Source organism: Colius striatus, chromosome 14 (genome assembly GCF_028858725.1).
Source record: "Colius striatus isolate bColStr4 chromosome 14, bColStr4.1.hap1, whole genome shotgun sequence".
NCBI lineage: Eukaryota > Metazoa > Chordata > Aves > Coliiformes > Coliidae > Colius > Colius striatus.
This window is the reverse complement of record NC_084772.1, coordinates 12982810-13006463: the sequence shown is the minus strand read 5'-3', so window position 1 is coordinate 13006463 and position 23654 is coordinate 12982810. Positions and strand designations below refer to the sequence as shown.

General features: G+C 41.5%; 2 protein-coding genes across 4 annotated transcripts in view; one reads left to right on the top strand and one right to left on the bottom strand.

The window, feature by feature from the left end:
- GARRE1 (granule associated Rac and RHOG effector 1) overlaps positions 1–20741 on the top strand; it is a 60265-nt gene extending 39524 nt beyond the window's left edge. For all 3 annotated transcript variants that reach the window (XM_062007673.1, XM_062007671.1, XM_062007672.1), the window contains 11 exons: positions 1721–1861; positions 2121–2216; positions 2336–2497; positions 3414–3572; positions 8430–8527; positions 9942–10067; positions 10550–11541; positions 15068–15233; positions 16115–16249; positions 18084–18162; positions 18746–20741. In XM_062007673.1, coding sequence (XP_061863657.1) covers positions 1721–1861; positions 2121–2216; positions 2336–2497; positions 3414–3572; positions 8430–8527; positions 9942–10067; positions 10550–11541; positions 15068–15233; positions 16115–16249; positions 18084–18162; positions 18746–19057 — 2466 coding nt within the window. In that variant the 3' untranslated portion in view covers positions 19058–20741. The remainder of the gene's footprint in view (positions 1–1720; positions 1862–2120; positions 2217–2335; positions 2498–3413; positions 3573–8429; positions 8528–9941; positions 10068–10549; positions 11542–15067; positions 15234–16114; positions 16250–18083; positions 18163–18745) is intronic.
- Positions 20742–21736: 995 nt separating this feature from the next.
- SS18L2 (SS18 like 2) lies at positions 21737–23581 on the bottom strand. Its single transcript, XM_062007674.1, has 3 exons — positions 23473–23581; positions 23264–23340; positions 21737–22563 (listed from the first exon to the last, which is right to left on the bottom strand). The coding sequence occupies exons 1-3, from the start codon at positions 23539–23541 to the stop codon at positions 22476–22478; spliced, it is 234 nt and encodes a 77-aa protein (XP_061863658.1). The 5' UTR covers positions 23542–23581; the 3' UTR covers positions 21737–22475.
- Between the last annotated feature and the right edge of the window lie 73 nt (positions 23582–23654).

Below are 23654 nucleotides of genomic sequence, written 5' to 3'. Positions count from 1 at the left end.
ATCAAAATGGATTCAGACACTTGGTGCACCATTTCCTTCAATTCAAGTAACTTAGAGCATGTTCTTTTGAAGTCTAATTTGGCAGCCCACGCAGACTTATTAATCACCTTGACTGGAAATCTTGTCACGGTTTCCATCTATCAACTAACGTGGAAGGTTTGTGAAAGTGAGCAAGTTTCCTTTAGAACTATGAATGTGGAAGAATTATTTGTAATACTGCAGTGTAAGTGTATTTTACTGGATAAAATAAGGATTTGGGAGTGCTTTAGGTGTATTACAGGTAATCATTAACAGGTCTGATCCTGGCATAGCTTTACTTCTTTTGCATAAAACCAGTTAATTTTATGTTTAATATACTTAGTTCCTTAAAACTGTGTTAAAGTTTCTAGAAAAATCCTGCAATTTCTATCAAGTCTGTTTGAAGTGTGGTTAAAATTAAACTTGGGTTATGCAGAATCTGGGACCTTAACTTTCTTTTTTATCTCCTTAACAACACAATTCAACTTTTTCTTTTAACAAAACCTGTATTTCAAAGTAGAATATTGTACAATATTATGCTAATCAAATCCTTTGTTAAACATACATGGAGAGGAGAAGGGGAAAAGACAGATTCTCTCCAATTCCAGAAGAACAATGGAAGAAATGTCTCGATTTTTGCGATTGACTGCAGTAACTGATCTGGAGTGTTTGTGTGGGCTTCTAGGATAGCATAAGAAAAATCTATGCTGTGTAAATAAACGTCTCTCTCGTATAGTTGTAGCCAGACTGATACACAAAGTCATTTGGATAGAAGGGAGGTTTGAAATACTGAAATAGTTCCAAATTTGTACTTTGTGGAGTGAAAGGCAATCGTTAATTTCCACGTAAAGTCAACCTCTTGGACTCTACTGTTTCAGAATAAAGTGTAAGATGATAATTTGTCAGTAGCGTGACACTTTTTCCTTTTTAAGATTTTTCACGTGGAAAATGCTGTAATTTGGTACATGTTGGTAAGGTGAGCAGTGTGTCCTTTTGCTGTAGTAGAACCTCCCCTCACGCTTGGATATCCTGCTTTAGGGCCAGAATCCTTCCTAGATGGAAAATAAGTCATGTCTCAGACCTTAAATGCGGTTGTGAGTAGGTTTCTATTTGCTTTCCCATGCTCAGTAGTGTAATATTTTACAGTTAAACTAGATATTTGTCTTTTCATGTTTCATAAAGCTGTTTTCTTGCCGTGTGAAGTTGATATTAGTCATGTGTAGCTCTTCTCAAGTTGCACCTCAGTAATCATTCTTAATTTTATAAACTGCGTCTTCTGTGTACACAGCAGTGTTTGTACACTTGATTAAAAGTATCTGCTGTTTCTGTGGCAAGTAATACCCTTTATGTTGAAGTTACAAGTCCCTCCTCTGGTAACCACAGTCATCATGTGGCCTGTGTAACAGGATCCTTAGTCCTGAGAGGGAGCTGAAATAGTAACAGCAAACAATGTTAAGTTGCTAGCCAACACCTATGTGCAATACAAATTATGTGAGATTTCTACCTGCTAAGTAGTAGTAGAGGTTTAGTAAGTTCTAACAAATGATCTCCTGCACATCCTTTGCACCAAGTACTGCTTTGCATCTCCTATATAGTGTTTTAAAACTCTGTGGAGGACTTTTTGTGCTTTTAAAAATTTAATCAAGCTTGACCTGGTTTAATGTGGGACCTCTTTATCCCGGATTTTGATTTTACATTACAGGCCACATCTCGACTGCGAGAAAGGGGCTGTGATGGATGTTTGGCAGGAATTGAAGTTCAGCAACTTTTCTGCTCACAGAGTGTGTCAATCCCTGAACATCAGCTCAAAGAGCTAAACATGAAAATTGACAGTGCTTTGCAGGTTGGTTCTTCACGTTTGCCGCTTTCATGTACGTGTAGTACAGTCAGGGGGCCAAGGACTGAAATGGAGACAGAGTATGTTACTGCAGAAACGTGTACCACAGGCAGCCATGTGAGAGTTACTATATGGGAATCTTATATGCTAAATGTGTATATAATGTGAATAGAGTAAATCCTTTTATATATGTATCCAGCCATTATGACTGCATGCTTGCTTACTTGCTGATATTCCTGTTCTGTCTCAACATTTTTCGTGTCAGGCTTACAAAGTGGCTTTGGAGAGTTTAGGCCATTGTGAATACGCAATGAAGGCTGGCTTCCACTTGAACCCAAAAGCTATTGAAGCAAGTCTTCAGGTAGGATATGCTAAATCTGCTCTCTCTTTCATCCTTCCTCACCTGGAAAATAACTATTTAAGAAAGGCTTATGAGGATTTTGCCTTTGCTTCCTCTACTCAATCTGTTTTATATTTTAGGGCTGTTGCAGTGAGGCTGAAGCCCAGCAAACAGGAAGGAGACAGACTCCACCTCAGCCAATTCAGTGTGAACTGCCCACTGTACCTGTCCAGATTGGATCTCATTTTCTGAAAGGAATATCCTTTAATGAATCTGCAGCAGAAAACCTGAAGCTGAAAACGGTAATAACCCTCAGTCTAACCACAGGAGTGGAGTGGAACTCCTTAAAATTCAGAGAACAACTGCAGTAGAAGTGCAGTGCCAAACCTTTATTTAAAAGTGTGTATTTTTAGCCTGACTTCCTGTGGAAACAGTATGTTGATAACACTGCAGGTCCACGCCTGTTTCTGATAATGTTTTAAGCACCTGGCAAATTGAGTCCCATCCGAGAAAAGCATAAAAGTTTAGGAGGTAATGACTCCTCCATTAACTTTTTGAACTAGATGGGTTAGGTATCAAGAGTTGCAGAAGCAAGAGGGACCTTACTAATGCCCTGACCAGGTGTTGCACTTCAGAGCTTTTATCTTTTAGGTGCCAAAATGTATCTAGTCTCAAGTGTAGTGCTAAGGGAGGTACTTGAAAAAATATTCTGTAATAAAGCTTCTTTTAATGTCTTCTGAGAAACGGGATACAAAATAATTTGAAAGTGTGGAGAAGTTAATTGTATTTGCAATATAAAAGGATGGAAAAGATGTCTATTCAGGAGTAACTGGACAATTTTAATCAACATTTTCACGGTTTTTTTAGATAAGCCCAGTTCCTTGCTCCTGACAGAGTTAAACAATCCACAGCTCAAAGTGATGGTTTTCTGTTGTCTCTGGAGTGCTTTTTGTAGTTTTGATTAGACTATTTTGCAAGAATATAAGCAAAAATAGTGCTTATGAGTTTTGGAAGAGTGTTGTGTTCCAAAGAGCAGAGGTGATCTTCTGTATTTCTGTTCTGCAGTTGAGCTCTTCCAGTTATATGAGACTGTTCAGAGGTAACAGATATTACATTTGTTTGAAAAAAGTGTAGAACAATGATAAATACAGGTGGAAGCATCAGTGTTAGTATGTCTGAATCAGGTGTTTAGTATGACAAAGTTGTTGTGTTTTTCAGCACACAATGCTGCAGTTGATTAAGGAAGCTGGATGCCATAATGGACTTACACCACGGGATGACTCTCCTGTTACTGAAGTACTAAATCAGGTTTGCCCTTCCACTTGGCGAGGAGCCTGCAAAACTGCTGTGCAATTGTTATTTGGCCAGGCTGGACTGGTAAGTGACTATCAATAAGCTTAGCAAAAAAAAAAAGCACTACTTCAACATCCTGAATTAAAACTAGATGTGTTTAATAAGAGTTTGGAAATTTGCTTCTAGTGTCTCACTTTGTGTTTCCCATTGCAGCCAACTTGATTAATGAGCAGAATGTATCCTCACAGAATGCAAGTTCATAGATGGTATCTGTAGTTGACGGGAACAGAGCATGTACTGTGTGTCTCCATTACTAGAGAGGACCCAAGAAATGAAACTACTAATTCACAGTGAAATAGAAAGATTTTTACATCTAGAGATGATTTTCCTAAGAAACACTCCTTTCCTCCCCTCATTTCTCTCAGATTAGCTTTAAAAACTGTCATTTTTTCATTTCCTCTCTGCTCAGAGTGGAAGCTGGGTTTCCTGCCCAGCATAAACCAGGAAGTCCTTTGCATTAAGTCGTGCTCCCTGACATCTCCAATGTAAACATTTGTGTTTGTCAGAAACAAATGCCATAGATTTTACAGTATGTAAACAGTTTCTAAATATAGCTGCTTGGAACATAGTCTGATGAAAAAAAGTGCATTTGTGCTCCCATAATTTAATTAATGCCATCTCTTCCTTTAATAAAATGTTCTCTCATGACACAGGTTTTTTGAACTACTGTGAGTTTTCATTTGACTGGACAAATAGAATGTGGGCAAGAATGCAATAGGATAGGAAGGAAATGCAAACAAAAAGGTACAGGAGCCTGTGATAGCTTCTGTCACGTATTCTTTGAATCATTGTTAAACTACAATGAGGTAAATGCTCCTTGTTGATTCGTATAAACAATTCATTGTTTAAAGTGGTAGCAGGCCATCAGGACTTGAATTTCTGATGAAAGAATCCATATTGCTACATACTCTGTAAGTATCACATTTTTAAAAGGAGCCACACAGCTGATTCAGTGACTTCCTAGTTCATTAAACGGTATGCATTTTTGGACATTCATAGTGTATCAACAGTGAATAATGAATTGTAAATGATTCGTCAGGTATTTCTACTTTAGCATCCTTTGATACTAGATATTAGATACTGCCTTACTATTAAATAACTGTTGAAAAAGTATGTACAAATCATAGTGGAATTCCACTGACTACGTGTAAAGAAGGCCTGAAGTCCAAGAGGCAGACTACCAGTCTTGTACCAGCAGTGAGCTGCTGTCAGTTCTCACTTCACTGTGGTGCAGGGATGTGAGGACAGGAGGTGGCAGTGCATTAAGCACTTGGTATAAGGAAGTTTTACAGGGAGGCTGAAGATAGTGGTATCTTTGCAGGGAGAGGAAGCAACTGTGGAGTAGTAGGATCAATCAGATTTCTACTGTGATGTTTTCAGAGCAAATGTGTATGAAATATTAATAAATACAAGAGAAGTAGAAAATGGATACAGTTACATGGGATTGTGTCTTCAGCTGCTATAGTTCATGGCAGGATGCTGGGAGTCAGCAGCAAGGTATGAAAAATGAGGCCAGGCAAGAGTTTCTCAGCAGCCCAATGGGAGTGTGCTGCAACTTAGGAGGAGTTCTTGGCTCCTTGATGTCTAGGTGAGGAACGCCTTGGAGGATGCTCCACCTCCTACCCTTTCTTTTCCAGGGGGTTTTGGGGCTGAGCACACCCTATTCTCCCCTGATGAGATTTGGTGAGTGGCCTGAGGCACTTTTGGACTCAGGAGTCTCTAAATCTCCTGGTGTCCCCCAGTCTAGACATGACTAGTTAGACCTGCTGGTAATTAAACCACTGATATTCTTCAGATTATTCATAGCATTTTGAGAGTTGTCAGCATAAAACTAACTTACACATTCTCCCAAGTGACAGTGTTGATACAAGGAATATTACCTGGGAATCGTGAATGTCTCCAAAGGTTTTTGCATGAACCACAGGTTATGAAGTTAGCAGGTTTGTATCTTCAAAGATGCAGTAATGAGCTATACACATGACAAAATACTTGCATGCCTTCTTTCCTTCCTTCATTCTCGCTTTGACTTGTTACAATTTGAAAGGGTGTGAGAGTTGAGGCTTTTCGTTATAAACTATATAATAAATGAGATATAAACTGTATGCCTTAATTTTTTTACAAGATTCAGTTATGCTTGTATGAAGCCTCATGCAATGGCGAGAAATGGTAATTTGCTTTTTTAAAGCATTCTTTGGGTGGATACGAGAGAGGAAACACCTGTAAAGTAAGAACAATAGATGTCTGATGCACAGGAAGCTCCCCTCTAAGCACCCACCAAGCAGGGAGGGAGAATGTGTTTATTTTAAGTTTATTTTGTATAGCACTCGGATAAATGAATCATGGGACAGTATTACGTAGTCTTTGGTTTACTGCTTTTAGAAACTAAGCTGTCTGCATTGGTTCAGAATTGTGTTTAAATTTCTCACTCAAATGTCAAATTTAAAAAAGAGTATTACTTGACAATTTCACTAACCTGTCTTGCCATGTGCCTTCTAAGAAACTCATTAGGAGTGGAAAGCACAATTGGATATGACTTTCCTTGTAAAGCTATTTTACGCTTCAGTTTCTTAACATACAAGAAGTAAACTTTTTAAGTGCAGTTTTCCAGTTTTTACTTTAGCATATATATTAAAACCTGTATTTTCAGATTTGGGTCAGCTTAAGAAGTCTCCATGTTTGAATAAAAGTAATGTGTATTTAAGTAGTTAAATTCAGAGGATGAAAGGAAATAAAATTTTGAATGCGCCTCATGCAAAGCCACGAAGGGAAGGTTTGACTGAGTCTCCTGCCATCCTTTTTTTGTGCTAGTAGATCTCTCTGTAGCAAAACCCAACATGTATTATAGAAGCATTAAATCTAGCAGTGTTTAAATACCAGATGTTGTAACTCTGACTGTGTGTTGAGAAATGTAACACTTCTTAAAGGGAAGAAAGTAAGATATGGGGGTGGGATGGGACAGCCTGGCAAAGCCCAGGCGATGGGCACTGCCATGCACCTTGCCAGAAGCTGATGGAGGACAGCACAAATCAGAGTTTTAGTTCTGACTTACAGGTGTGAGATGCACACAGTATTTTTCTTGGAGTTGGGAAAAATCACTCTGAAATTCATCTCTCTTAACTCTCTTCATCTTAAATCTCTCAAGTTATCCCAGTTATAATCGCAGTGTAGCTGAATTGCAGATTACCAAATTACATAAAATTAGAATGGTACAAATACAAGGAAAAAAGTAATGGAGTCACCCTGTTATTAAATGAGAGGTATTTTCCTAAGTGGATATTAGCACAGCATTTTGTCACCGTGCTTAGACGTGTCTTACAAGTTTGAGTAAACTGAGACAAATGCTTAGGAGTCAAGTGAGAAAACTAGAACTAACACCAGGCAACTAGAAAACTAAAGCCTTATGCAAAAATATCCAGGAGGTTGGAAATAATTGAATTCAGGTGTCATTGGATGGTTTTGTTAAACCAAGAAAGAGACTCAGCATTATTCAAATTTCACATTTCTTCATAACCAGAAGCACACAACCAGTTAGAAAGTAGAACCAGTGTTGGATCGTGGACTCATAGAATGGTAGGGGTTGGAAGGGACCTTTAGAGATCATCTAGTCCAATTCCCCTGCAAAGCAGGGTCACCTAGATCAGATCGCATAGGAACATATCCAGGTGGGTCTTGAAGACCTCCAAGGAAGGAGACTCCACAACCCCTCTGGGCAGCCTGTGCCAGGGCTCCCTCACCCTCACAGTGAAATAGTTTTTTATTATATTTAAGTGGAACTTTTTGTGTTCCAGCTTCATCCCATTACCCCTTGTCCCGTTGCTGGCTACAATGGAAAAAAAGGGATGTCCCGACCTCCTGATACCCACCCTTTAGATATTTGTAAATGTTAATAAGATCTTCCCTCAGTTCCCTCTTCTCTAGACTAAAAAGGCAGTAATAGGCTTATTTATACTGGAGGACTTTAGCCATTTCAAGGATAAATGGTACAGCTAATCTGCTAGTCACTGAAGCAAGAACTGCTGACTGCTGCCAAAAAGCGGCTGGTTCAGCATGACCAAAATAGGAAATTATGGAAATGATGAAAAAGGCCAACCCATGCAGACTGGACAACAACAGAAAGCATGAACCAAATATGGAACTTACTATCACTGGTATTAAAGTTTAAATGAAGCTCAAGTGAATCCATTCCTTCTCAATTCCATAAAAAGAAAGGTTCATGACAGAAGGTTAATTTTCAAGACTTTCATCTTCCATGTATCTTCATGATGCCTTACAGAAGGCTCAGAATTCAACAAATTGAACAGTCACTTTCTTCCCTGTATACAATAGGGAATTACTATTAGTACAGTTCCATTGGTAGGATGGAGAAATGTTAGCGTGGGATTTTATACTCTTAAAAGGGGCTTGGTGGGGGGGATGTGTGTCTTAAGAATTGCAAGTTCTGTGAAGAGTTTCAGAATAAATACTACTTGTCTATGTCCTACCATGCACTGCAGTTGTTGAAAATATTTTGATAAATAGAAATTTGTGAGCTATTAAAGTAGTGATACTGTCAAACTTCTCAAGGGTGAAGGCTATTATATGCAGCCATTGGCAATTACCAGCTGTTAGGTAAAGCAGTTGGTAAATAACTACAGTATGTAATTGAGAAGAACTTAAGTCCTTGAAATACAGGTTACTGTATCAAACTGAGCATTTAATTTTTTAAATGATATTAAAATAGAAATCAGTTCGGAATGTTTTTGTGAGTTGTTTTTGGTTTTATCTGGTTATTTTTGCAACTGTAGCATGGCAGGGAGGCGAGCCTATGGCATCTAACTACAGGGCTGAGAAAATAACTAGAACTAATTCTCAAAATCATTTCCCTTTTATTTTATTTGCTAGGTGGTTGTGGACACAGCACAGATTGAAAATAAAGAAGCCTATGCTCCTCAGATAAGTTTAGAAGGATCCAGAATTGTGGTGCAAGTTCCATCAACTTGGTAAATAAAACCACTATTTCAGTCATAGCTGCTAGTATATACAGGGGAAAAATGTTGCAGTAGAAATGGGAGAGTACTACACAATTATGGCATCTCTTCCCTAAGTTCCTTTATCTGGAGCTACTTGAATGCCACCATTCCTGACTGACTGACAGTTGTCTTTGTACTAGTGCTGCCTCTGTTGGAGGCAATAGAAGAGAGGCAGTGCTGGGGCACTAAGACATACTTGAAAAAGAAAAAGGTTGATGATCAGAGAGGTTTTGTTAAAAAAAAAAATCCAATAGTATTGCTGATATGCTTCTCCCCAGCAGTTCCTCACAGCTGTTACCTCAGGAAAGCCAGGAATTAGAGGAGATTAATATGAGAGCTTCAGCTCTTTCTTGACTGAGCTGTTGTTTGAGGAGCCTCAGAACATGGTGTTCTGTGAGATGCTGTTCCTACCAGTTTAGTTGACTGCCTATGAAAGACTGTTAGGCTTAATCCTCACTTCAAACTGCAGATTTCTCCCCTTCTGAAACAGCAATTTGGGATGAGAATACCTCCTTTCTCTCTTACTTGGGAGTACTCAGTGTTGGAGTTTGAGCACAAGAGAGTTGGTGTGAGCCCTCAGTGAGATATTGGTGGTACCAATAGTGACAGGCAATGTCCAGCGTCAGTCGGGAGCCTGTTCACCCAAACACATCTCTCATTCCTCTGTGGAGGATGAACTGGCACGTCTGTGTTCTGTTGATGTAAATTGCTGTGTTGTGAAAGAACTAAAACAGCGTAGAGTGCTTTGGGGCAGAGCTCCGCCTGCTGACGCTGTGGGACACTGCCTCTGGCTGCCTCTGCAGGAGCTCCTGAGTACTTGTGGAATGGAATAATATTTACATGGAACAGACGCTGACCTCACCTCAAATTCGCACCATATTCTATGCCATGAATGAGGCAGATTCACAGATCCTGCGTCTTCACAGCTCAGTAGCCCTTCCCCAGACTGTTGGAGATGCTGACTCGTCCTCCACGGAGAGGAGTGTGGTGTTTGTGTACTGAACCCCAGAACATGCTCATGCACTACTGTCTTCTGTCAGACACTTCCCAGAAGTGGGCTTTATGTATTTATGTCTTGGCTCTGTGCCTGAATTATGCCTACTCAGATGAAGAGCTAATTATTAATAATGATTTTTAAATAAATTATATAACTCTTAATTTTCCAGTTAGATGAGTTGTATATTCAACAGTAGAAAGAAAGTGGGCCCGGAGGGTGTAGCCTTTAGGAACCCTCAGGCACTCATACATTATGCTACCTTTATTGATTACACCTGTGTAGGAGCAGAAGTGCATCACTTGGCCTTTCATTGTCTGACTAGTATGGTAAAAGTGCTTAATATAAAACATTACATTTTTATTTGTAACTTCAATTTAATGTGTACAGGTGTCTGAAAGAAGATCCAGCAACTATGTCTTTGCTACAAAGGAGCCTGGACCCAGAGAAGACTTTGGGACTAGTAGATGTGCTCTATACTGCTATGTTTGACATCCACAGGTGGAAGGAAGGAAGGTACATCTCTTCTTGAGCCTCATGTTGTACTTCACTGCTATAAACAAAGCTGTGGTTGTTGAGATCTATACTGAGGAATTTGATAGTACTGGTTCAACAGAAGGGGAGAACAGTAGACAGAGAGCAGGAATTTGGCAATCTACATAGGTAACACATGGGGACATACAGAGAAACAGCAGTCTTTGTAAGACCAAACCAGCAGCTTACCCCAGTGTACAAAACTATTTTTTCTGTCTTACAAAAATACTTTGTATTAAATCAGTCTCTGTTTGGGTCTTGAAGCACAGTTAAAATTTCTTAAGGAATTTATTGCTATTGCAAATAGTAGTGATGAGTTGCACTGTTACCATCAGAAGTAGCTGATGAACTCGTCAATCTTGGGTTTTGTTCCTTCCACCAGCTCATACCCAAACACACATTTTTCCCCTGAAGTACAAACTTATGTATTAGGTGGTTTGATACACATGTTTTCGTTGATGCAGGGAGCAAGCTTTGCCTTGTATTCAGATCCAGCTACAGCGTGAGATCTCAGACTTTGGGAACCAAGTTGACATGCCATCTGGGAATGGAGGCAAATCTTCAGGGGGGCTGCAGAAGACCTTCTCAAAATTGACTTCACGGTTTACAAAAAAAACTTCCTGCACCAGTACAAGTAACACTGGAAGTTATTCAATCCCCAGTACACCTTCCAAAAATGTGTTCATAAGTTCCAGCTCGGAGGAGAAAGCTAAAGTGCCCACTAACATAGACGCACGGTTACAGAGCATTTTGAACATCGGCAACTTTCCGAGGAGCACGGAGCCGCTGCAGTCGATCCAGAGCACAAATAACCAGCTGGTGAATGGGTTCCTGGTTGAGAGACGGGACAGCTTCTTCAAACCGGATGATGGCAAGGATGACAAAGGTATGAATTTACCAACTGACCAGGAAATGCAGGATGTTATAGATTTCTTGTCCGGTTTTAACATGGGCAAATCCCAGCAGACTTCTCCAACGGTGAAAAGAAGGAACTCTGTTGCATCCTCTACAGCACCAGAGCAAAAATCGGGAACAGTACAACAGCAGCCGCAGTCTGTTTCTCACACACCTCTACATCCTCCTCAGCAAGGCTTGTCACAGCAACAACAGTCACAAAAGCAGCAGCAGCAGCAAATGCAGTACTACCAACACTTGCTTCAACCTATTGGACCACAGCAACGTGTACCTGCCAAGTGGCTGACTAATTCTTCGCAGCAGCCGGCCCAAGCTGTTGGAGCTGGATTGTCTCACATAAACCAGTGGAACAATCCTGGTTTTTCAGATTTAAGCTCCGATTTGTACAGCTTGGGTCTTGTGAGCAGCTATATGGACAATATGATGTCAGAGATGTTGGGACAGAAACCACAAGGACCTAGAAACAACACGTGGCCAAATCGTGACCAAACTGATGGAGTTTTTGGGATGCTGGGAGAAATCCTGCCTTTTGACCCTGCAGGTGTGTGTCTTTTCCTTTATTATGTTCTTCATAAGGGTCCTTTTTCAGAGAATACTGTTAAATATTGCTAGCAATAACTCATTTCCTAGTGCTATCAATGGGATGTGCTGGGGTGTGTACAAAGGCAAGCAGGTAGGTAGATGTCTACCTTTCTTCTTTTTTAACAGAAGGTGAACTAAAGTACAAGCAACTTTCACGATGAAAGGCAACAAATTCTTTATCTTTGTCTCACTTACAGTTGTTCTGACCTTTTCTATGTGGACTTCATTAATACATGCAAGTATTTAAAAGGTGTTTGTCGAGAGAATGGGGCGGCACTTTGTTCTGTAGTGTCCAGTGACAGGACAAGGGGTAATGGACAAAAGCTAGAATACAAAAAATTCCACTTAAACTTAAGGAAGAACTTAATTCCTGCAAGGACTGAGGGAGCCCTGGCACAGACTGCCAGGGGAAGGTGTGGAGTCTTCTTCTCTGGAGGTTTTCCAAACCCACCTTGATGCGTTGCTTCAGCAGAGGGCAACCTCTGGATGATCTTTAGTTGATCCCTTCCAACCCCCACCATGTTGTGATTCTGTGAAGTACTGAAACAGATACTTAAAGATGATGTTCCTCCTCTTGTTAATCTGTAAAATTATTTAAAACCAAACTTACATATTTTACCTATTCCCAAAATGATCCTTTCTGCTCTTAATCAGTCTTGCAGTCTGGAGATAGAGCAGGCTTGTATCTTTAATTTCCCCTCTCTCACTATGCAGTGCTACAGGAGTTGTGCTGGTTCTTGTTCTACAGCTGTCACTGCAGTGAAAAGCTTGGGTGCCTAAAGAGAAATTGTTATGTGGTTTTCCAGATGTGTCTGAACCATCAATAAGTTGTAAGTGTAGAGAGACTGTTGTCAAAGATGAAGCGAGAAAAAAGTGTTATAGTCATAAGGAAATAGGTGAAGACTATGAAACTGACTGTAGGGTCCAAGAGGAGTTGAATTAATTCTTCTGATAGCAGTACTGAGAACAACTTACAAATCTGCTACCTCATAAATACCATTTCTGTTGGCCTGGAACATAGCTACAGAAGTTTGTGGTGTATAGTTACCAAAAGTGCCTGGAGGGAGGCAGCACTGAAAGTAACGTGAAAAACCCTTTTTCCCCATGAATCCATTTGAACATGTGTGTGTTTAGGACTGTGCAGGCATCTCAGGAACCAGCTTATTTGACTCATAATCTTAATAGTTATTTTGTCAATTTAGTTGATAAATTACTGAAGCTTATAAGGCAAAAACGGGTATCAGTTACTCAAAGCTTTTTAACAGATTTAAGTCTGAGTTAGCATCATCTCTTAAAAACATATTTATGGTGTATATACTTAAGGATTAACACAGCCTTTAAGGAAAGATAAAATGATTTTCACCAAGCAGCAAATAGATGTATGGGGAAAAAGTATAGGGGGGAAAAAAAGCACAAAGGACTGGCATTTTTAGCATTTAAATCTATTTCTGTAGTATTTTCCTTTTGATTTACTTAAAGCTACTTGGTTTGTTCTATGTGAAATGATGACTATTGAGGACCTTAAAAGCTGAAAAAGTGACCTATTCAAGCTGATAAATGGTGCTCTGTGGATGAAGATTTATGTTTCTACAGTTGAAGTGATACGTGAATGGTATTTTCCACAGATAAGAGTTTAAAAACCCCAAACCAACGAAACACCCACCTTCTAATCAAATAGGTATTTCCATCAGAAAGACAGCATTTCTTCTTGTCACTTGCCAAGTTGAGCTGTGATGTGGGGTTGTTTAATTTAAGCTGTAGTTAGTATAGTACAGAAAACTTTAGAAGATGAAACACTTCTACATTTCCAGGCTCTTTTAGGACTTTGTACATTTGTCATTTGAAACAAATGGCATTACTTTTATGATATTTTTAGAGCCTGAAAATCATATATTTTCAGAAGCAAGTCTGCTAATTAAGGATTTATCCAATTGATTGCTTTTCGTGTCAAAGGCTACCAAAAATGTATCTTGCAGTACTTTTATCATCTGTAAGAACCTGATAAAGGAAGGTTGCAGTAAGAACTAGTACAAGGAGTGCTGATACTTCCAAGTCTTTTGAATTACTTTCACAGATGAGAAAGAATTAAGTAAAAAAAGCCCTATCTGATAAAAAGGTGTTCAGCTGGTATGTAAAAATTAATGCAGATTGTTATTTTGAATAGAAGAGTGATTTAACATTTAATGCTGTCCACAGGACAAAAAACCTAGATGCCCTTCAGAAGCTGTCTAGAATCTATCCTCAGACCTGAGGATCTGTCTGGCTTCCAACCTCATCTTAAATTGACATAAGGTCAAGTGTTAGTGGGAACATCTTGTTACTGTGCAGCTGTCAGATAGCTCTGTCCCCTGCTGATATATGTTCAAGAATGTACTGAAAAAAATGCTTTCCTTGTTTTAATTTGCATCCAACAAAACATTTTGGAGCTCTTTCCTGAATGTACTATATGAAAATGAAGGAACTCTTCTAATTGCTGAATTGGACTGGGGAAGCTGTCACGTGCAAGACTGATCTGAGCTGTGCGTGCCTGTGGGATGTTCTTCAGTCTTCCCTCCCTGGGACTGGCAAGGCAGCAGCTCTGCACTTCCTGCTGCAATCGCTGTGCGTGGAGTCTAGACGTTTTCCATAAATCCAGTCAGACTGCAAAATTTTCCCTCAGAACAAAAAAAAAAAGTGGGGGGGGAGGGCAAAAAGAAACAGAAGATGTGGAAACTCAATTACACTGGCTCTTAACAGCATTCTTCTTAATACATTGATTATTTGTGCTGATTATTTGAGCATTTAAAACATTCTTCCATTAAGGCTTTTGCTGTGTCTGCTCAAGATGATGCTGATCACTTACCAGATCACAGATGTGTGGGACTTGAAGAATGGAATATTTTCTGGTTTTAAGATTTGCTGCTTTTTTCTGTAAATACCAGTCTTGCTCTGAAATGTTTTTCAGGTCAGGAGGATTTTGAAGTCATTGTCTAGTCCTTGAAGAAAGTAGGCAATTTCTGGGCTATATGTTCTAATATCATCAGCCTGAGATTCTAGTTTCTCAAAGTAAGCAGGATCCCAGCCTGGCTGGGAGTCATGGGCCAGTTGTAGTTGGTGCCAGATGGCAATGTTTTTCTCTGAGCTTGGATAAATGTACAGGCCTTCATTCTAACTGTCAGCATCTGCTGGTGGTATGTTGGACCTCTCAGTGTATAGACACAGTCATAGTGACAAATACTATTTCCCTGGTGGAATGCAAGGGGCAAGTGTACTTCCATGTCAGAATTACTATCCCCCATGTGTGGATGGTGCCTGTCTGCTGTCTTAAAGCCTTTCCCATTCTTCACAGCTCCATGAAGAGCTATCAAGTGTTGTCTGGCACTTATCAGTGAGGGAATTATGTTCTGTTGTGGGGTGTGGTCAAGCCTGAAGGATTAAATGAGGGGGATAATTGCTGCAGAAATAGCTGAATGTCAGCAACTGTCTTCTTGGTTTCTTTAATTCAGTTGGCTCTGATCCAGAATTCGCCCGCTATGTTGCTGGGGTGAACCAGGCTATGCAACAGAAACGGCAAGCACAGCACGTCCGGCGGCCCAGCAACACCCGCGGCAACTGGCCTCTTCCTGATGATCCTCATAAAACCTGGCCCTTCCCTGAGTATTTCACAGAAGGGTACGAGATTGGGCAAGAGTTTGTTTTTATTGTATGCGAGTCTGTTTCACACTTAAACTTGGCAGAGTGTGGGAATACTGATGTGTTTTCCAGTTGCTGCTGTATCTGTGAAAGCTGCACTTCATTATGTCAGACTGAGGACTCTGAGCCCTTCCTGCTTTGCTGAACCGAAGCACTGACATCAGTTTGATGTCTTCTTTAGAGTGGAATGTGTGCTGATTTGGACTCAGAGGAAATAATGCATTTATGGCACAGATTAATTCAGAATGGTTTTCTTTTGGTATTCTGAAAGCCTTTAAGACCTATTATTGCTGAAAAGTGATGCTGAAAAGTTGCAGTGCCTGACTCAGTTCAGCTTTCCAGATTTTAGCCACTTAGCCTTTGTACTATAAGGCAGGTGCTGTACAGCAAGTACATCCGTAGTTCTTAAACTCTTCCAGATGGTTAACCTGTCCATTACAGCAGGAGTGTTTCAAGATCCTCTGTCCATTTGTCCATCATAATGCAACAGCTGTGACTCTCAAGCCAGTTTAAAACCGGTAGGACAAGTGTCCTAGCTCAGTTTTGTAATGAAAAAGTCAAGTGCTTAGTTACTCCAAACCAAGTGTCACTTATTTCTCCTCCCTGACCAAGGGAGGCAGGAATCCCTATCTCTATCTATATTCTTATTTTTGTAAAATACATATGAAGTGACTGTAAATCCAAAATAATTGATGAGATCACATGGAAGTAAATGAGTGAAAGTATTTATATTACTGGTATATTTCACAAAGGATTGAAATTTCTTTGTGCTCTGAGGTATCACTGATGACAAAGATTCTGTGTAACTAAGCAGGGCACGTGGTCTGGAGCAGGCACTAACACAAGTTTTTGTCTTACAGTGATGTGACAAATAACTGGTCTGGTACTCAAGGAGACTCTGCCAGCTCCAGTGATGAGACCTCTTCAGCTAACGGAGACAGTTTGTTCTCCATGTTCTCAGGGCCAGACCTTGTTGCTGCTGTAAAGCAAAGGAGGTGAGCAAAACGAACACAAACATGTACTGTTTCAGAGGAGTCCTCTCTTTGACCATTTGAGTAGCCACACAAAGGAACTTCCTGCTAATGAGTTACCCAGAGGTCAGATTATGCATTGGACTGATGGTGGGGATCAGTGTTGTGTGTCTGACCTCAATGCTTGGGATTCCCAAAGTGGGAATTCCCTAAGTGGGATCTGTTAGTTGCTGTCTCATACAAATTAGCATCTGTGCAAAGAGCCAGTTGTTAAAAGATCTGATGCTTTCCCTCTTCCAAGATAATCTGGTTTGAATGACACTTGTTTTTAAATTACTGAGGTATTAGAGATCATTTAATTGGTCTTCTGAACTGTGCACTTAGCTTTGTTGTGCCCCTACCATTGTGCAGTTTGATGCCAGCAAGTTTCGTTGGTTTGTGGGAGTTTTTGTTTCCTGGCTTCTGCTGCAGCTTTGTGTCACTCAGGAAAGTACTGTTGATAATGTTGGGTAGACTTTATCTTGCCTGTTTTAGTAGCCATAAATACATGCCTCTTTAGTCCTTTATTTCTGCCAATATGAAGAGGAGGGTTAATTGCATTGATAAGTAAGATCAGTAACTTAAAAACTAAGCCAGGATTTTCATCTATGAGCAATCCACTTCAGAGTAGTTGCATGAATTACAACTGTTTTCTGCTTTCCTAAAGGGCTAGGAGCTGTAATTCTGTCATGGAGGGTAGTGAGGACAATAATAAAGGTGAAAGATGAAGCGTGAATCCAACCCAATTCCAGTCTAGGATCATTCTCTCCCACTGTTTTTCAGAGCCTTTCCTAAAAAGTGCTAGTTCTTTGGCCAAATATTCTGGTTTTGTTTTGATCACAGAATAATTCTGAGCCACTATGTTTAGACACAAGAATGTCTGACTGCTTGTTGGTGACAAGAAAGTCAGTGGATGTACTGCCAGTCACCTGCAGGTTATACCTGGAGAGCTCCTTCAGATGCATTGCCAGCCAGGGAGTACACTGAGAGCTGAAAATGCTGGGGGTAAGGCAAGCAGGTGGAAAGGCACTGACCAAAAGAGGAGCTGTTCTTTGAATCTTTACACTTAGACTTAACAAGACAAGGAGGGACAGGAATTGAGCTTCAATAAATGCTAAATTGAAGTTACTGGAAGAGAGACACCTAATAAGCACTCACAGGAAAAGTAGTAATTAGTTCTGGCAGGAAAGGAAAATTCAGTAAGATCTAGTGGGTGAATTAATCTGCCAAGCCACTAGGTATCTAGAGGTTGGTCATGGAGTGAAGAAAGCAAGCCTGTACTTTACGTAATGCTCTGAAGAGAAAAGCAGCAGGAAGTTTCCAAAGAGTGCACTTCACGAAATAGAGACTTCAGCTGCCGTGCCAGTACTACTGTCTTACATTACTTTCAGGAAGGAAAACATTCTACAAGTAAGGGCCTGACAAAATACCTTTAACTGTGCAGTAAGAGAAGGCAAAAGGGTTCAGTGTTCTGAAGCTGACTGCAGAGGAAAAAAAAAAGGCATTTTCTGGCAGATGCCTTCAAAGTAGGCAAAAGACTAGCCTGTTCCTTCAGCTCTACAGAAAAATGAGCGTGTTGCTGTAGCTCAAAAAACTCCTGCACTTTGCAGCCTGTGTCAGTATTCAGGAATGAGTTTTTCTGCATTGCTGCTTCTACTTATACTGAGCAAAAATACATGAGATGAAACACTGGTACACCTTCTCTGCTGTCAAGTGTGACAGACAGAACACAGAATGGTAAATGCCAGAGGCAGATTAATGGCAGTGACTCATTCAAAAAAAAAAAGCCCAAACCTAAATGTCACTGTTTTTTTGGCAGAAAACACAGTAGTGGCGAACAGGAACCTAGTACACTCCCATCACCACCTCTTCTTTCTGCAGCAGATGACCGGAATCAGGTAAGTGCAAAACAGCTTTGCTTAGTCACTTTCCCTGTTTGTATGTTGGGGTGGTTTATACTGGGAAAACCACCAGAAGAGCATCTGTATCTCCAGCTCGCTTACCTCAGCTAAAACCCAGACTATCTGCAGTCAAGTAGCTCTGTCTAGATGCTTTTATCTAAGTCACCAAGTTTCAATATTAAAATGGAAATCACTTCTAATTTTCCCGTGTAGCAGAAACGATCACAGACCCAAAGGTTTCCAGATAAGCCAAAAAGCGACACAATGTTTTAACTGTCTCTGCAGAGAAAACTAAAGCATCAGCAGATTTACTACCTGTCTTGCTAGAAATTGTGACCTAGAGAGAGGCTACTTTGTGTCAGGCAAACGTGCTGAAGTGAAGGAAAAGGTTTATCACTAGGTAGATATTTTAGATAGAGGTGCCTATATTAGAATTGAGAGTGCTACATATCTGCATCAGTCCTGCTTTCAAACACCATCTTCAACAAATGTCTTAAGGATAAGGGGATGCACCACATATTATCTCTAAAAAGAATACTTTGGTATTAAATCCCCCAACCAACTGATTTTGTTTCCTCAGGATAATAAAACCAAAACGTGGCCTCCCAAGGCCCCCTGGCAGCACACGTCCTCGGTGCCCAGCACGCTGCCCAGCCAGAGCAGCTCCCTGTACCCGCTGAGCGGCCCCGTCAGCCAGTGGGGCGAGGCGATGCAGCTGCTGCCGCCACCGCTGTGGGCGGCCGCCGCGGACTGTGCGCCGCCAGCCGGGCTGTCCTCCAGCTTCAGCTACGCGCAGCCGCCGCCGCCTTCCCAGCACAAACAGATCAATAAGGGCTTCAAAGCTTTCCCAGTGAAGCACGAACGCAGACCGTCTTACCTGCATCAGTACTAACGGCTTTGGGAAGTGGGAAATGCAGCACAGGGCCAAAACGTGAACGACGGCTCCACGTTTCACAGTTGTGCACTGGCTGTACCCTGTTTAGCTTGTTAATTGTGGGGGGCTGGGGGAGAGATACAAGCTCTTAAATTCTCATTTACAGTGCTGAGCAAACGTGGCCCGTGTGTTTGTTTGATGTACATGAAACAGCCCGAAACTGTGATGTAGAAATGCTTTTGAAAATGTGTATATTGCCTTTACTTTCAAACCTTTTTTAAAAAAAGAACTGCTGAAGGACTACCATACGAGAAACACTGTATTTTATAGCTATTTTTCATATAGATTTATAGTTAAACATCTTACTGAGACACGTTTGAGTATGTTGAAGCAAATAGTGGTCACTTTGCTCAGCATTGCGTTTAAATGTCACGGCCACGCCGTAGAGCTGTTGTATCCTCCCGACAGGGCCCATGGGCAGCTTCTTTTAACTGAAGTGCAGCAGCAGCTTTTGGTGTGCCACACAAGGGAGTTCGTTGTGAAACTGTCGCAGGAACAGTTGCGAGAATGCATTTTGTGGTAGTTTCCTTACTCTAAGATCAGCAGAACCACTCAGCCTTGTGTCACAGATGTTAGCTGAGCTGCTGCAACTAGACAGCGCCTGTGTGGATAATACGACACTGGTTTTCCAATAACTACACCGTTTCCTACTGCTTCATTTGGCCAAAGGCATTATCCACACAGTGCTCCTTAAGTTTGTGAAAGTATAGCCTAAAAAGACTACTTGCATATATTTAAAAGTCTTATTTCAGATGCTACAGTTGATTAAAAATTGTGAGCTGGCTCAGAAGATACTGAACTGAAACGTGGGGTAGCAGTTAGGGAAAAGAACATTATTTTTTTTAAAAGGATAAAGTAATTATTTGCAGTCAATATGTGCCATTAAGTGAACCTGTGGAATTGGGAATGATCTTCCAACCAAAGTGGATCCGGGAGAGTGACTGGTGCTTAAAAATTGAAGAACAATGGTAAATATATGTATAGCTATCCCACTGTATATTAATTGAGATGACAGAAGATTCTTTATATAGTTAGAGCTTATTTAAATTTTCATATTTCATCTTTGAAAGAGTCTAAAAACCACAATATTTTCTGGTATAAGAGTTTTGACAGTATTAATCTTATTTTTGTATTTTTCTTAAGTCATATCATTCTAATATGTTAACTACTAGTAAATGGGTTATTGGTTGTAACTACATAATTTTTCAATGAAGATAAAGCACATTTGTTGGTTTTGTTTTTACAAACTAAGTACATCTATATCTGAAGATACCAAAAATAAATGTTATATATATATATAAATATAAAATAGACACAACACTAAACCTATTAAACATGTGGGTATTGGAAACCCATCCACCTTTTCTGTTTGTATGGTGACGGGCTCTATTTGCAGGCCCCCATTGTTACCTTTTGTGCTGTTTGAGGATGCCAATGTTGCCTGTATTTATGATATTGTCACCATGTTTTCTGAAACTTCATACTTACCATGTTTACAAAGATTTGTTTGCTGTACATAGACTTTTTACAGTAATGTGCTTTGCACAATCAGTGTGGCTTCTGTCTGTAAAATGTTAATGGTCTGTACTACTATAATTTTGAAAGCCCTCTGCTGAAAATGTTAGTGGTTATTTAACTTGAATGGTTTTGAGTTTCTTAAATCTTGTCATTTAGATCTAATATTAAATCCTAAATTTGGTTGTACTTACTGGTTATTTGTACTAAGACCAAAATGGAAGTTGATGAGAACACTTACTTTTGAACTTTTCCTAACAAGTGCCAAGATTCCCGCTATAGTTTTTGCAGTTCGTTCATGGTTACAGATGCTGCTGAGCGTCTGGACGTCCATCAGTGAATGCTGAAAGCGAGCAGGTCTGTCTGCGTTCTGACCACATAGGTGCTACTCTGTCCTTTGCCTCCGATTGTTCTGAACACTGGCCATTTTCCCAGTTTTTGCACTTGGCAAACGAGTCTTGCCATTAACCTTCACTTAACACTGCCAAGTGCAAGGGGTTGGTGCTTAGTGAACTCCCTTCCTGCAGTGCTTGTGAATAGCTAACGCTTCGGAACTGGAACTGTACAGTTTGTATTTTAAAGCTTCTGTAAAAGTCAACTATTTGCTTTATTAAAGATAACCATTGAATAGGTGATACCTGTTTAAAATATGCACCTTGCTGAAAATGAGCAGCACCTTAACCTGTAACTTTGGTTTGTAAACAAAACAATTTCTTTAAATAATCCCATGTTAACAGTTTGAAAATTGTCAACTGCCTCATCCTATAAACACGAACCTTATGCACTGTGTGACCTGAAGCATCTTTAAGGCTACTTTTCCAGGTAGATGGCATGGAAGAACGTGCTTCAGGAATTGCCTTAGTGCTGGCTTGGGACTAGGACTGCAGGTCACCATTGACAAAGAACTTTCAGCAATCCCAGACCAAGTAATTGTGATGGTAGTGTAGTGATCAAAAAGCAGCCCCTGTTCCCCCCAGACAGAACCCGTGGTTTAGCTTACATTAATTGTACCCCTGACCTGCTCTGAGGGGGTAACAGTGAGCTGTGCTCTGTGGGTCAGGACAGGGGCCTCCAGCTGCCCAGAAATGCTGACAAACACCAAGGAAGTACATGAAGTCGGTCTGAGGATACAAGAGTTTTACTTGTTCACAAAGGCTGCAGTACAGAGCAAAACGGAAGTCTTGACACAAGTGAGGCAAACCCTCAGCCTTCTCTCACTGAAAGTAAAGCTCTTTCTCTCTTGCAGTTACTTACTCCAAGTTATGCAAGGGGTCCCCTGTTTCCTGGAACCGTTAATATTTCTGTTTCATGGAATCACTTGAGTTGCTCTTTTGTTGATATGTTACGTTAATCCAGAATATGCTACAACTAAAGAAGAACATCTCCATTTTATTCAGCACAATTCCTACACAAGCTCCCAACCAGTCTACTGTGCATGTGGCTGGCAATATTATCCCTGCCTTTGTCCTGCTGGAGGTAGGTTGGGTAAATGCTTACCCTCTTAATATACATTACACAGACTCAAGAGTGATGAAGCAGTCTCCAATTCAGTGACAGTACAAGAGTCCCCCAAAGGCACCTCTGGTCTTGCTGTCCTAACAACTAGGCTACTTTCAGAAGCATACCACAAGGAGTTTTTCCAGAGGGAAAAGGGAGTGTGATCATTATCACCCTGAAGTTCTGCTTACAGCAATGAGGAGAAAGCCCAATACCACATCAAACCCATTATTCATGTTTTTAACATAAAAGTACAGATGACTTTTTACCAGCCTTTCAAGACCACACATCAGCTCTCAAAAGTGGGACTATAAGTATTTCTACAGCTTCTTAAAGCATCACTGCTTGTGTGACTTATGTGCAGTCAGTCTCCAGCCTTCTGCGTGCTGGGGGGAGTCGCATCTGCAATCGTAGCTAAATAAATGAGGTTTCTATGCAGGATATGCTGATACCTGTGAAAGGAAAAAACATAGTATCTGGGAAATGGGTTATTTTCCAGCAAACTACCCACACTTTAATAGTCACTTCTGTAATCTGATCATTATTTGCTGTTAGAGAAAGAAATATCTAATAATAATAAAAGCCAGGGCAAACACCTCCATATCCTGCTCTAAAGCCTAGTATTCTGTGCTCTGTAATAAAATATGTGCTACCAACCGTGACAGCAAATGTATACGTAAGATCTCTGTATGCTCCACACGTCAGAGGCGCAGAGCTGCAGGAGCGCAGCCCAGAGGCGGGAGAGGACAAAGCTCCGCGGCTGGGCAGGGCAGGGCTGAGCCGCCGGCACGGCCCGGGCCCGCTGCCGCTCTCACCTTGCCCAGCATCCGGGCCCTCCGCAAGTTCAAGAGCTGAACCGCTGCAGAGCCAGGGACCGACTGTCGCAGCTCCTCTAGAACAACACCCCGTGATTTGCACACACAGCGGGGGCAGCCCGAGAAGCGGATTTCATCCTGACAGGGAGCAAAGGCCCTGACAAAACGGAGCGGGCGTCACGTTTACTCTACAGAGCAGCACTGGAAAGTGCTTTACAGAGCTGTGACAGTAACTGTTGGGCGACCTCTGAAACAGCACCACGCCTCATGTTCCTGACAAACAGCAGCAAAGCTCTGGAGAGCGCAGCCCGGCCTGGCACCCGCGCGGCTCACTTACTGCACGCAGTCGGTGGCCCGGCCCTTGCTCTGGTACTCCACGATGCACCGGATCAGCTGGTCGTTCTCCTCCAGCAACTACGGCACAGGACTCGCCGTCACCGCCCGCCGCAGGCCCCCCGCCCCCGCCGGGCAGGGCCGGGCCGGCTGCCCCTCAGGCGAGCCGGGAGGCGCCGTGCCCCCGCCGCGCCCCGCCCGGCCCGCGCTCACCCGCTGCAGCGTCTCCTGGTTCACCTCGGCCTTGCCGCGCAGCCGCTCGGGCACGAACGCCACCGACATGGCGCCGCCGCCGCGCCGCGCGCGGGCTCACGGGAGAGCGCGGCGCCGTCCCCCGCCGGCTCCCATTGGCTCCCGCCTCCCCGGCCCGTCCGCGCGGCGCGGAGGCGGCTGCA

What these genes read in the sequence shown, in the direction of transcription:
- SS18L2 (XM_062007674.1), bottom strand. Translation starts at nt 23,541, where the DNA reads ATGTCGGTGGCGTTCGTGCCCGAGCGGCTGCGCGGCAAGGCCGAGGTG. An exon ending in ACCAGGAGACGCTGCAGCGG is followed by an intron (nt 23,341 to 23,472) that starts GTGAGCGCGGGC and finishes CCTGTGCCGTAG; the next exon opens with TTGCTGGAGGAGAACGACCA. An exon ending in CGGGCCACCGACTGCGTGCA is followed by an intron (nt 22,564 to 23,263) that starts GTAAGTGAGCCG and finishes TTCCTTTCACAG; the next exon opens with GTATCAGCATATCCTGCATA.